The 15000-nt window shown below is 47.6% G+C and overlaps 1 protein-coding gene across 3 annotated transcripts in view; it reads right to left on the bottom strand.

The window, feature by feature from the left end:
• adamts17 (ADAM metallopeptidase with thrombospondin type 1 motif, 17) overlaps window positions 1–15000 on the bottom strand; it is a 127745-nt gene that overhangs the window by 3844 nt on the left and 108901 nt on the right. For all 3 annotated transcript variants that reach the window (XR_013789587.1, XM_079496476.1, XM_079496475.1), the window contains 6 exons: window positions 14015–14095; window positions 12787–12944; window positions 11254–11419; window positions 6549–6684; window positions 4290–4506; window positions 3443–3595 (listed from right to left, as the gene is read on the bottom strand). Coding sequence is in view for 2 of the 3 variants with exons in the window: in XM_079496476.1 (XP_079352602.1) it covers window positions 3443–3595; window positions 4290–4506; window positions 6549–6684; window positions 11254–11419; window positions 12787–12944; window positions 14015–14095 (911 nt within the window). In the remaining variant the exon portion in view is untranslated. The remainder of the gene's footprint in view (window positions 1–3442; window positions 3596–4289; window positions 4507–6548; window positions 6685–11253; window positions 11420–12786; window positions 12945–14014; window positions 14096–15000) is intronic.

Consider the following 15000-nt stretch of genomic DNA (forward strand, 5'->3'; position numbering starts at 1 on the left):
GGATGTTATTTTGCGGTCTAGTGATATTTATATAATCCGTCTACAGGCCAGACATTATTAAGATGTTGTGGGTCAATGAAAGGACTGTCTGTCTGTCTGTTTGTCTGTCTGTCTGTCTGTCTGTAGAGCGGCCACTATCTGTGGGCTCCCCCAGAGTTAGTGTCGAAGTGTCCTTGAGCAAGACTCTGAACCCCTAATTGTCTCCACCAGGCCGAAGGCATGGGGAGAGAGTATGTTTTGCACTCCGTCCGTGTGTGTGTGTGTCCGTCCGTGTGTGTGTGTGTCCTTCCGTCCGTCCGTTACCAGCTAATCTCTGGCACCGTTAACCCGGTCGATGCCAAACTTTGCACACACACTCCCTGGATGCCAACGATGAACCTCTGCCCCACATTTTCCAGAACGGCCTGTTATAGCGCCACCATGAGGCAGCTTTTCACATGTTTTACCTAAAACTGCACCGATCTGCGTGAAACGTTGCATGCACACTCCCTAGAGGCCAAGGACAAACCTTTGACCTGCATTTTCCGCATCTGCCTTTTATAGCGCCACCAGGAGGCCGACTTTTGTAAAACACATTTTTTGATATTACTCCTCCAGATTCTGTCCAAAAATCTCACAAATCGTTACAGAGTATCTCTATGGTCATGTGCTCAAGTCGGATCTGTCCCATATTTCATATTCCATCCTAATTGCCTATAATTGGCTTTCACAGTTTGCAAGATTGCCCCGTTTTGAACAAAAGCCTCAAATCATGAACGCAGCATGCAATTTACGTGAAATCTTTCACACATTTTCCTACTAGGCTGAGGAATATATCCCACCCTTTTCACATTGGCCTGTTATAGCGCCACCAACAGGTTGATTTTTGCAAAACACATTTTTGGAACAAAATGCCTCAAATCATCCAATTGCCATCAAAGGCAAACATGTTTATATTACTCCTAAACATGTTGCCAAACATCTCACACAGTCCTATCCTCCTGGTGGAGACCTGTGCCCAGAAGGGCACTTTTTCTAGTTGCTCCTGATGTGCAGGTTGGTGCCTTGCATGGTTTCGTCCACCATCGGCAGTGATGTAAATAGGTTTTCAATGTAATGGGTCCCGGGATGCACAGGTTCTCATTCAAATGAGTCCCAAAAAATTCTTATGAGTCCCAAAAAAAATCACACCTGTGTGAAGTGAGTGGTGCAACTCCGTGAGGGGGTTCGTGGGGGGGTGGGGGGGGGAGTTCCAGACCCCCAGGAATGCGCGCAGGGGGCCGGGCCGGTTCGGTATAAAAAAAATATATATATAAAAATATCAAATAGGCCTATACAGTATATGTTTTTATGTAGGCTAGTAGTATTAGCAAGCACAACTCAGTAAGAAATACTAATAGTGGGCAACAGTGGATTTAACTTAATATACCAACCAAAAGTTGTTTGCAGTTGCAATTATTGTACTTAGCCAAAATGCAAATAGGCTTGCCATTGTGGATGTAAAATAATTTCTTTGGAAAAGTGGAACTTAGAAGTCACTTGAGTCCATGTCTACAGGGAAGAATGGCCTGCCCTACACAGTACACACGCATACACACAAGACAAGAGACAAAAGAGAAGGGTTTATACAGCTGCCATTAATAGTGCCGTTGATTGCCAAGTCAAGTCAAGTCAGGGACCAGGGTCAGGGTCAACGAGGCTCGTTAACCAGCTGATTCATATTTGCGCTGAAAGCGCATCCACCGAGCTCAAAGCAAGTTGTCGTCTCCCCGCGCACAATCGTAGCAGTAAAGGTTTACAAAGAGATATACCTGCCAGACGAGTAGTATACAAAGGCTGAAAGGCATGCATTTACATTCCAATGGGTGATTGAGGGTCGCGCTCTACCGCAACGGCCAATCAGCTGTCCATTAATAGTTCTCATGTCTTGTTTTTGTCGTCTTTTTTTCTCATTGTATGGATTTTGGCCAGGCCAGAAATGGATTTGGACAGGCGGACGCCTGCCCTCGCCTTATTGTAGATACGCCTCTGGGAGCAACACACTAAATAGGTCTTGGATTTATTTTGGCCGGTCAATTTGAGATGAAAAGGTTAGTACTAGCAGACCTGTATATGTATAACGATCAATATTATTCCAGAGTGGTCCAAGAAATACGTTTAAGACGATCGAGGGCTCATCATGTCGTGTCTCTCTCTCTCTCTCTGTGTGTGTGTTTGTGTGTGTGTGTGGGGGGGGGGAACAGTGTGTGACCGAAAGAGTGCTAGACTTCCACGTAGAACAGTGTGTGACCGAAAGAGTGCTAGACTTCCACGTAGAACAGTGTGTGACCGAGAGAGTGCCATAGTCTTCAGTTGGCAAAAAAATTTTGCCTACCAGCGGATTACTAAGTCTTCAGTGCAGCCAGGATAAAGTTGCATCCTGTGGACGCAGAGGTTGTTGGTGTATTGCGTCCCATAACTATAAAGTGCGTTTTGGGACGCAAAACGCACCCTATTTACATCAATGCATCGGTGTGTGGATGTGTGTGTGAATGGGTGAATGTAATGCACAATCTATGTAAAGGTGTATGAATGTGTGTGTGAATGGGTGAATGTAATGCACAATCTATGTAAAGCGCCTTGGATAAATGCGGTGCAACACCTGAGCACAACCAAGCATTTAAATTACATGTCTTTTTATTTTGTTGGCAAACATGTATTGTTGTTGTTAGTAGGAATAAACACAGAGGCACCCGAGAGGAAGTCGACTAAGAAAGGGGAGGAGCCAAACCGAAGCAACATCACTGTGAACTTGTAGATCAGCTTTTTTCCTCCGTATGAAAACAGATCTGCCTTGACTTGCCCGTTGATGTGCTTTGGTCACAAAAAGGTTTGAAAGCTATACTCCCCCCCCCCCCCCCCTCTCTCTCTCACCTTGGACCCCCCGCCCCTCTCTCTCTCTAATCCCCGGTCACCCCCCTCTCTCTCTCACCTTGGACCAGTCCCCCCCCTCCCTCTCTCTCTCTAATCCCCGGTCGGCCCCCTCTCTCTCACCTTGGACCCCCCGCCCCTCTCTCTCTCGTCCCCGGTCGCCCCCCTCTCTCTCACCTTGGACCCCCCGCCCCTCTCTCTCTCTCGTCCCCGGTCGCCCCCCCTCTCTCTCACCTTGGACCCCCCGCCCCTCTCTCTCTCTCGTCCCCGGTCGCCCCCCTCTCTCTCACCTTGGACCCCCGCCCCTCTCTCTCGCTCGTCCCCGGTCGCCCCCCTCTCTCTCACCTTGGACCCCCGCCCCTCCCTCTCTCTCTCGTCCCCGGTCGCCCCCCTCTCCCTCACCTTGGACCCCCCGTCCCTCTCTCTCTCGTCCCCGGTCGCCCTCCTCTCTCTCTCACCTTGGACCAGTCCCCCCGCCCCTCCCTCTCTCTCTCGTCCCCGGTCGCCCCCCTCTCTCTCTCATCCCCGGTCCCCCCCCCCCCCTCTCTCTCACCTTGGACCAGTCCCCGGTCTTCCACTCGTAGCATTTGGAGTGGTCGTCGCAGGGCTCCTGGTGGGCGGGCTGGGAAAAAGGGTCACATAGCCCCTGGGGGTTGGTGCACGACACGGTCCGCGTGCGCACCCCACTGCCACACTCTGAGGAGCACTGGAGAGAGAGAGGGGCGAGAAAACACACTCTGAAACACCCGGAAACACACTCTTAGGAGCACTGAAGAGTAGGGATAACCGATATCCGATAAAAAATCAGATAAGTGAGTACCCGGTATCAATAAGCTTTGGGCTTATTGAGTACCAGGTATCAATAAGCTTTGGGCTTATCGAGTACCCCGTATCAATAAGCTTTGGGCTTATCGAGTACCCGGTATCAATAAGCTTTGGGCTTATCGAGTACCCGGTATCAATAAGCTTTGGGCTTATCGAGTACCCGGTATCAATAAGCTTTGGGCTTATCGAGTACCCCGTATCAATAAGCTTTGGGCTTATCGAGTACCCGGTATCAATAAGCTTTGGGCTTATCGAGTACCCGGTATCAATAAGCTTTGGGCTTATCGAGTACCCGGTATCAATAAGCTTTGGGCTTATCAAGCTTGTTATCGAGCATAGCGGTCCATGACGTCATCAAGAAAAGAGGCGATCAATAAATAAATGTAATCATCCATGTTGGTCTAAAAGTGTATTATACCTGCCAACCAGCGCTGCCCGGGTAAACAACATTACACTTTTAATGTGACGGTACACATATTAACAGTTTTCCTCGTAGTTTTAGTCAATGGAATTAACACTGGTGTGTGTGTGTGTGTGTGTGCGCGCGTGCGTGCATGCATGCGTGCGTTCCAGACCTTGGACCACTCCGATGCCTCCCAGACAGTGAGGCATCCTCGTCCCTCACAGCCCTGCATTTCGGGGGGCTTGTTCCCCTGGTTGGCCCCCAGGCAGTACAGCTCCCTGGTCTGGATGAGAGTCCCGTTCTGGAGCTGGTACACGCAGCCCACCTCCCTACGCTGGAGACCCTGGGCACAGGACACCGAGCAGGGACCCCACTCGCCTGTCACCCACCTGGGGGGTGGAAAAGGGTATAATTAAGGATGCACAATATAGTCGGTAGCATAATCGGAATCGGCCATAAAAATGCCTCCTATGAGACACAGACTGGTTTCTGAACTGCCCGAGACACAGACTGGTTTCTGAACTGCCCACAGCCCTCCTATGAGACAGACTGGTTTCTAAACTGTCCACAGCCCTCCTATGAGACAGACTGGTTTCTGAACTGCCCACAGCCCTCCTATGAGACACAGACTGGTTTCTGAACTGCCCACAGCCCTCCTATGATACACAGACTGGTTTCTGAACTGCCCACCGCCCTCCTATGAGAGACAGACTGGTTTCTGAACTGCCCACAGCCCTCCTATGAGACAGACTGGTTTCTGAACTGTCCACAGCCCTCCTATGAGACAGACAGGTTTCTGAACTGCCCACGGCCCTCCTATGAGACAGACAGGTTTCTGAACTGCCCACGGCCCTCCTATGAGACAGACTGGTTTCTGAACTGCCCACGGCCCTCCTATGAGACAGACTGGTTTCTGAACTGCCCACAGCCCTCCTATGAGACAGACTGGTTTCTGAACTGTCCACAGCCCTCCTATGAGAGACAGGTTTCTGAACTGCCCACGGCCCTCCTATGAGACAGACAGGTTTCTGAACTGCCCACGGCCCTCCTATGAGACAGACTGGTTTCTGAACTGCCCACGGCCCCCCTATGAGAGACAGACTGGTTTCTGAACTGCCCACAGCCCTCCAATGAGACAGACTGGTTTCTGAACTGTCCACAGCCCTCCTATGAAACAGACAGGTTTCTGAACTGCCCACGGCCCTCCTATGAGACACAGACTTGGTTCTGAACTGCCAACGGCCCTCCTATGAGACACAGACTTGGTTCTGAACTGCCCACGGCCCTCCCATGAGACACAGACTGGTTTTCTGAACTGCCCACGGCCCTCCTGACAGACTGGTTTCTGAACTGCTTACGGCCCTCCTATGAGACAGACTGGTTTCTGAACTGCCCACAGCCCTCCTATGAGACACAGACTGGTTTCTGAACTGCCCACAGCCCTCCTATGATACACAGACTGGTTTCTGAACTGCCCACAGCCCTCCTATGAGACAGACTGGTTTCTGAACTGCCCACAGCCCTCCTATGAGACAGACTGGTTTCTGAACTGTCCACAGCCCTCCTATGAGACAGACAGGTTTCTGAACTGCCCACGGCCCTCCTATGAGACAGACAGGTTTCTGAACTGCCCACGGCCCTCCTATGAGACAGACTGGTTTCTGAACTGCCCTCCTATGAGACAGACTGGTTTCTGAACTGCCCTCCTATGAGACAGACTGGTTTCTGAACTGTCCACAGCCCTCCTATGAGAGACAGGTTTCTGAACTGCCCACGACCCTCCTATGAGACAGACAGGTTTCTGAACTGCCCACGGCCCTCCTATGAGACAGACTGGTTTCTGAACTGCCCACGGCCCTCCTATGAGACACAGACTGGTTTTTGAACCTGCCCACAGCCCTCCACACACACACACACACACACACACACACACACACACACACACACACACACACACACACACACACACACACACACACACACACACACACACACACACACACACACACACACACACACACACACACACACACACACACACACACACTCGTTTTCCAGCCAGGGTTGACTTCCACATCAGAGACACCGTGTGTGAAGGACACAACAGTGCAGGAGGGGGCAAAGATCACAGCCAAAGTATTCAGCTTTGATAGAGTATGTGTATTTTTGTTTTTTCTGGCTGTGTCACCGTCCTTCAAACCGTCCTACTTCAAAAACCAACAGCTGCAAATCAACACATTCCCAACCATCCACAAGTTAATTGATTGTAAAACAGCTTCCCTCCCAATAACCGGTTAATTAATTCGAGTATATCTGACTGAACTAACTCCGCAAGCTACGTATCATTTGTGTGTGCATGTCTGTCTGTCTGTCTGTACGTTTGTGTGTGCGTGCGTGCGTGTTTGTGTGTGTGTGTGTGCGTGCGCCTCACCGGTACTGGCAGAGATGCGTGTTACAGAGTCGTACTTGTGGCAGTGGGCGTGTCTCTGGGTGACAGCGGCTGTCATTCACGTGTTCCATCGTCTTATTGGCTATCCTCATGCAGGATACCACAGTCCTCCTCTCACCTGCACGCACACACGCACGCACGCACACCCACACACACGCACAATGTTGGAATGTCGTTTTAAAATATGAAAAACATCCGACTGACTAAAAGTCCAGGGCTTGACCTTAAGGCTTGTCCGGTTGTCCGGGACAAGTAATAAATCTTTCCGCACAAGTGATGAAAAGGATTTTTGGGAAATGAAGAAGACAAGAGTTGTTGTCATCTTTAGTTTATTCATCGACAGCCATAGCACAGATTCCAAGACCCCGGAAAGTGTCCCAGACCACCAGCTCTGTCTATCTCTCTGTGATGTTCACTCTGCTCTCCCACCAGTCCTTCTTCTTCTTGAGAGCTAAAGTCTTTATATACAGTTGTCAGATGTTTACAGAACAATTCACGTCCTTAATACATCATGTGGTTCTCTCTATCCCTTTGGCCTTTAAGCTGATTGGCTAATACACATCTCAAATGTGTTTAACCCATTTTGGGCGGGAACCCCTTTTGGTGTTTTAACTATTGAAAAATAGCAGATCTACAAGCTCATAGCTTGTAGGTCTGCTATTTTCAAAAAATCGTGAAAATGTGGCACACATATTTGAATACATATTCTTTCAGAAGACTTTTTATTTATTTCGACGGCAGGCCTAAATGGGTTAAGCTGATTGGCTAATACACATCTCAAATGTGTTTAATCATCATAACAGATGAGACAACATGCTAGGCAATGGTCAGTTGGATCATTAATGGTCAGTGTGGTGTTAGCCGTGCTCTCTGCACGCTGTCATATCAAACGGTCAGTGGATGATAGGCATTCTTGTTTCTAATATAGTTCAGACTTAGCCTGGATCCAGCCCAAAGACCCCGCCCACTCTCTGAGTGGACTGCATCTCTTGGTCTGGTGTTGCGCTGTGAACCTATAATTTCTTCGGTACAAAAATGTATTATCCAATGAGAATCGGTGGTGGGGGGGTGGGTCTAACGAACAACCAATCAGCGCCGAGTCCCGTTTTCAGCGTCATCACGCAGCGCAACACACAGAGGGTTGAGGGAAATTCTAATCCCCTCCCCCTTGAAATCGCTCAGACAGGAGACAATGTCAGACTGAAGCTTCAAGAAAGCTACAGTCTGATAATCAGGCTAGTTCAGACTCAGAGCATGGACATGACAGCATCTCTCACAAAGATTGAACACAGTTTGCATAATGTACCTAATATGAATTATTTCATATCAGTGACTTAACCCATTTTGGGCGGGAACCCCTTTTGGTGTTTTAAACATTATGTTATAATTTAGCTATTGAAAAATAGCAGATCTACGAGCTTGTAGGTCTGCTATTTTTGAAAAATCGTGAAAATGCGGCAACAAATCTTTGAATATATATTCTTTCAGAGCGAACGTTTCCATTATTACCCTCCTAGCCACACCCGAGTGGCATACTGAATGCATGTGCACTGCACACGCACGGACCCACGCACGCACTCACACACGCACTTTTAAATGTTTTCTGCACGTCACTCAGCATAACCCTCCAGTGAACCACCATCAGAGCATTAGTCTAATGCAGAGGCAATTACACGATAAAACCTTCCAATTAAACAATAAAACTGCTTAATTAGAAGCCTCAAAGATCGCACCGCTCCATTCTCTGAGCCCCGTTCTTTCCTTCTGGACCTCAGCCAAGACCTCAAAATCACATTGGTTTACTGCTCATGTGTCATGTGTGTGCACGTGCAAGTGCCAGTACTGCTCGTGCACGTCTGCATGCATGAGCATTAACCGTTTCCGTCCGTAGGACGTGGCCACACGTCCTAGGGAATCCAATCGAGGGATGCATTGGACGTGTGTACACGTCCTAGCGCATCCTCAATGATACCAGGCGAGAGAAGAATATTCTGAATTTTTTCCTTTTTTTATTTTTTAGTCAGACTCTCGGCCTCGATCGTCTCTCCTAATCCAGGGCGCCCTCCGTGGTTTTGATCTGATGGATATACTAGCGCTTCATTTCTGCTCCTCTCGTTCAAAATATGAACGCTTTTTGGATCATATATCGTATAAATTAAAACGATAGCAATGTAAGCTAGCAAAGTAAAGCAAACTATTTCTCCGAGTTTTTAATTATTATGTGAACAAATAAAATTAACGGCTGCTTCTTGAATGTTGGTGTCTCTCTCCCTTCACTAATACCCACCCACTCCACTAAGCCCCACCCACTCCACTCTGACACTTCCCTAAGCCCCGCCCATTCCACTCTGACCCTTCGCTAAGCCCCACCCACTCTGACCCTTCCCTAGCCCAGCCCACTCTACTCTGACCCTTCCCTAAGCCCCACCCACTCTGACCTTTTCCTAAGCCCCACCCACTCCATTCTGACCCTTTGCTAAGCCCCGCCCACTCCACTGACCCTTCACTAAGCCCCACCCACTCCACTCTGACCCTTCACTAAGCCCCGCCCACTCCACTCTGACCCTTCACTAAGCCCCACCCACTCCACTCTGACCCTTCACTAAGCCCCACCCACTGCACTCTGACCCTTCACTAAGCCCCACCCACTGCACTCTGACCCTTCACTAAGCCCCACCCACTGCACTCTGACCCTTCACTAAGCCCCACCCACTGCACTCTGACCCTTCACTATACTGGACAAATGTAGGCTATGCACTGGACAAAATGTGCATGACATTATTTCAATGAACTAGAAATACAAGGAAAGGTTAGAGGGAACTTGTAGGTCTGCTATTTTTGAAAAATCGTGAAAATGTGGCGCAAATCTTTGAATATATATTCTTTCCGAGCCAACGTTTTTAACTAAAATCTTTGCTTCTGGGGTGTCCCTGGAACAACATATTTTCAGATGGTGGTCTGCGGCCAATTACATATATTTTTGGGGCTCCTTGACATGAAAATGTTTGAGAACCACTGACATAGAAACTTAGAGTTTTTCAGAATCGTTCCCAGGTCTAAATGGGTTAAAACCTGAACCTGAACTCGACAACAACACACATCTCACTAGGCTACGAGTCGTCCTAAACAAAAACAAAGACTGTTCCAGATGATATCCAGGATGAGCGCACGTCCTAGCTTAATCTCCTCACTGGGACGGCGATCAAACCCATGATGAGGTCATCACGAAGATGGAGAAATAATTTCATCCAAATGAAAGGAAAAGGGAAGACAAGCCGTTACCAGAGCTTCAAAATAATGATGTTGTTGAAGAGTGAGGGAGGGAGGGGTGGGGGGGAGAGAGAGAGAGAGGCTATTATAATCCGAGAAGCTAAAGCTCTCTGAGTCAAAGGCGTGTGTTACTCCAAAGTGCTGCCGTCAGGTCAATTAAAGTGTGTGTGTGTGTGTGTGTGTGTGCATGGATGTGTCCATGTGTGTGTGTGCAAACGGCTTGCAAAATTCTGTGCAATCTTTTCTACTATCGGGATAGCCGCCAAATATGGCCCCCGGGATTTGCTGATTGTATTCTGTACAGCACCTTGTAAGTATTTGTGTCCTTGTATGGTATCTCTTATGTAGACATAAATACATGATTCAAATGTGTGTGTGTGTGTGTGTTTGTGCGCGCGCATGTGTGTGCGTGCGCGCGTGCATGTGTGTGTGTGTAGAGTAGACCAAATTGTGCGTGCCCCTCCTGCCGTGCGCTCCACAGGGGATCACGCTCCGCCTGTCTAATGCACTGTGGATCAGACGCTCTGGGTTAACACGCGTCGCTGACTGACTGACTTCTCTCTGGAAGGAAGGAAGGAACAGCTCATTCAGACTCCCAGCCGTGGCACGGGGGGGGGGGGGGGGGGGGGGGGGGTTTCAGACTCCCAGCCGTGGTCTGTCTGAGGGGCTTCAGACTCCCAGCCGTGTGCTATCGATGTTTGAGGGTCTTCATGTCAGCGAAAAGTCAACAAACAGAACACGGTGACATGCATGCTGATCTTCCTTAATAATAAAAAAGGCTTAGCCCATGCGTCCAGTGGCTTTATAGGTATAGGCTGCTCAGATCTGGACGGGACTTATTTATGTTTTGGACTAGAACCGGCGGACCTCTGTACTGTAGACGTGCAGATGCATGCATGCAGATGCGATGCGTTGTTTATTGATGATTAAGCCTACAACAATTTATTTATATTGTTAAATGTTGCTTTTTTGTTTGTCTTTTAAAAAGGAGCATAAATACATGTATACCATTCGTCCACCAACTTTAATTATGTAGCCTATACATTTGGGGTAGCCTATTAACCCATTTTGACCTGAGATCAGATTAAAAAACTTTCTTCTAAATCCTGACAGTTTTCTGAAAAAGCTATGTTTCTTCGTCTGTCGTTCTTCGATTTAAAAAAAATAGCAGACCTACAAGCTCGTAGCGCGCCACTCGGTGGCGCGCTATGAGCTTGTAGATCTGCTATTTTTTCAATAGCTAAAGCATAACATAATGCTAACACCAAAAGGGGTTCCCGCCCAAAATGGGCAAAAAAAAATAAAAATCAACAACCGTTAATTAACCGGATAATGCCATCGGCTACCCGGCTGGAAAATTAACCGTTACCGACATCCCTAGTGTGTACCTCCTCCACAGTACATCCCTAGTGTGTACCTCCTCCACAGTACACGGTGCAGTCCCTCCAGCCTGTGTGTGTCCAGATGTACAGGTGCTCTGCGTCTCTCTCTCTCTCCTCGTCGATCCTCTCTCTCTCACTGGCGTTCAGAGACACCGTGTACTCATAGTGGATCCCATAGCTCTGGTCATGGAACAGCAGCACCTGGTAGAGGTCAGAGGTTAGAGGTCATGGAACAGCAGCACCTGGTAGAGGTCAGAGGTTAGAGGTCATGGAACAGCAGCACCTGGTAGAGGTCAGAGGTCAGGGAACAGCAGCACCTGGTAGAGGTCAGACAACAGCAGCACCTGGTAGAGGTCAGAGGTTAGAGGTCATGGAACAGCAGCGCCTGGTAGAGGTCAGAGGTCATGGAACAGCAGCACCTGGTAGAGGTCAGAGGTCAGGGAACAGCAGCACCTGGTAGAGGTCAGACAACAGCAGCACCTGGTAGAGGTCAGACAACAGCAGCACCTGGTAGAGGTCAGAGGTTAGAGGTCATGGAACAGCAGCACCTGGTAGAGGTCAGACAACAGCAGCACCTGGTAGAGGTCAGAGGTTAGAGGTCATGGAACAGCAGCACCTGGTAGAGGTCAGACAATAGCAGCACCTGTCAGAGGTTAGAGAACAGCAGCAGGTCAGAGAACAGCAGCACCTGGTAGAGGTCAGAGGTCAGACAACAGCAGCACCTGTTAGAGGTCAGAGAACAGCAGCACATGTTAGAGGTCAGACAACAGCAGCACTGTCAGAGGTCAGAGAACAGCAGCACATGTTAAAGGTGTATGGTGGCAAGGAGCAGTGTTTTTGTTTTATTTTTATCCCACAATTTTTGTAACCCATTTTTTTCACCCAGTGCCAATTGTCTCTATAGCCATGTTTTGGCCATGTCTCGCAACCCCCGCCCCGCCCCCCCCCCCCCCCTTCCCCAGCCAAATTGACCGCTACAATAACCTTAATAATAGAGAAAATACATCATCAATAAATACTGAAACCAGATATAATCATTAAGGAAAGTATATGCATGCACTGTGTACTATGTCAACTCTTCCATTTCCATTTTCCAGCCATTCAGTTGCAAAAAAATATATAAATATATATATATATATTTTTACAATTTGGGGACCTCCCAAAAAAAACTAATCGTGACCCCCCCTAGTCTTAGTTTATAGTCATCATGGCTTAGTTTTCATTTAGTTTTGAGGGGCGCTATCCCCTCCCATATACAGGTTTAATGTTTGTTTTTAGTTAAACAAACATTAAAAACGCCATTGACAATGGACAGAGTTTAATGTTTGTTTAGTCGCTAACACAAACATTAAATGCCATTAGCAATAAAGAGAGTTTAATGTTTGTTTTGTCTTGTTTTACATCACCATTACATCACCTAATCATAGCAACATGAGTTAGACTTTAATATATTAGCGTCCCTCACTTCACACGGGTGTGATTTTTTATGTAGTTTTCGCTAGTGAAAAAAAGGTAGTCGACGAAAAATTTTCGTCATAGTTTTAGTCGAAAAAATCAACACCATTTACCATGAGGTGCAGGGGAGTCTTGGTGGGACCCTTGGCGGACATCTTCTCCCACAGCCCCCTCCTCACGTAGCGGACGGTGGTGCCGGCCAGCTGGAACTCTCCCGGAAGCTCGATCTTCCAGTCGCTGTTGATGGAACTCTTGGTGGAGTCTTTCAGAGCTGTGAGGAGAGAGTGGAGAGACCGTTAAAACTGTTATAGACCCCCCCCCCCCCACATCGGTGTCCATTTTGTACATCTGTCTAGTGTGTGTGTGTGTGTGTGCGTGTGCGTACAGTATGTAGGACAATGTGTGTATAGCTGTCTGTCACTCAGTGTTGTCCCTGAACGCGTTCAAAGAAAGATCGTTCACGAACACGTCCATATTTTGGGAGAACGTGAACTGAACGTACTGTATTTCTACTTGATGAACGTCATTGTGAACGCGTTCATTTCTGGCGTGTGTGAACGTCACTTTCTCACAGTTCAACTTCGTTCAAGAGTGAGTGTTTCCATAGAGCCTAATTCCAGTCGAAACCTCCGGCGCTAAAACACACCCTAAACAGTCCTTAATATCTATAGTGGAAAACCCACCAATAAGCCCTTATACGACACACATTAACGTCACTGGAGAGAGCAATTTATTCCAAAATGAATTAATTTGGATAATGGTAATGGGATATTGTAACAGTTGTCACTTTATTAATCCCAAAGTTCTTTTCTTTCTTCCTTTTTTTGTAAGGTTTGGACTTCATTCCCAATAAGCCTATCTCACAGAATTTCCCCGCCCCCCTAAATACGCCCCCTTTCGGGGTTAGTGGTGATAGCGTGACGTCACTCCATAGACGCTACATGTTAAAAGAGGTTATTTAAGAAGTCTACAACTTTTGTTTTCTCAAGGTAAGGTTTGTTCTATCTGCTCGACCTGATTTACCATCTTGTTTGCTTCATAATAATATTGGTCTGTCACATTTTTACATTAGAAAATGTACTTAGATTCTCCAGAGAAAAAAACGTGTAAATGCCCATGTTAAAGTCACCACTATTTACCGGAAGTGGGCGTGAAAAACGGGCTGTGAGATAGGCCTATAGGAATAAAGTATGAGCTGTGGCAATAATTTTGAAAATAAAAATAAAAACAGAAAAAAAAGAACGAAAAAGAACTGAAATAGTTCATTTTTTGATTTTTGAACTGTGAACTGAACTAGTTCATAAAAAAAGAACACGGTCACTATAGGAGACACTACATTACCCAGAAAGCTGTGCGAAGGCTTGTCCTCCACCACTTTGATTCGTCTGGCTCCCGCAGGGATGACGGCTGCCTCGATGTAGCCTACAGGAGACAGACAGGGGTGTGAGGAGAGGACACACACACACACACACACACACACACACACACACACACACACACACACACACACACACACACACACACACCCCTTGTGTTTGGGCAGTGATATACACACACACACACACACACACACACACACACACACACACACACACACACACACACACACACACACACACACACACACACACACACACACACACACACACACACACACACACACACACACACACACACACACACACACACACACCCCTTGTGTTTGGGCAGTGATATACACACACACACACACACACACACACACACACACACACACACACACACACACACACACACACACACACACACACACACACACACACACACACACACACACACACACACACACACACACACACACACACACACACACACACCCCTTGTGTTTGGGCAGTGATAACAAGGCAAAGCAGCTCAGTGATTTCCCGTGGTGCGTTCTGTCGCTCTGCCAACCCTCACGGTTTGGCATGGCGTGGGCAGAGGGTGCAGAGACAGACAACCGCATGCTTCCTAACCCACTTAGACCTGAGGCCCATTCAAAACAAAAAAAAAGTCTTCTAAATCATGACAGTTTTCTGAAAAACCCAATGTTTTTCTGTGTCAGTGGTGGTGCTCAACCTATTTCACGTCAAGGACCCCAAAATATTATATTTTAATTGCCCGCCGACCCCCCATCTGAAAATATGTTGTTCCAGGGACCCCCCCCCCCAGCAGCAAAGAGTTGAGTTAAAAAACCGTTCACTCTGAAAGAATATATATTCAAAGAATTTGCGGCACCTTTTCACGATTTTTCAAAAAATAGCAGATCTACAAGCTCAAGCTATGAGCTTGTAGATCTGCTATTTTTC

This window comes from Electrona antarctica (genome assembly GCF_951216825.1).
Source record: "Electrona antarctica genome assembly, chromosome: 3".
In the NCBI taxonomy this organism is placed as follows: Eukaryota; Metazoa; Chordata; class Actinopteri; order Myctophiformes; family Myctophidae; genus Electrona; species Electrona antarctica.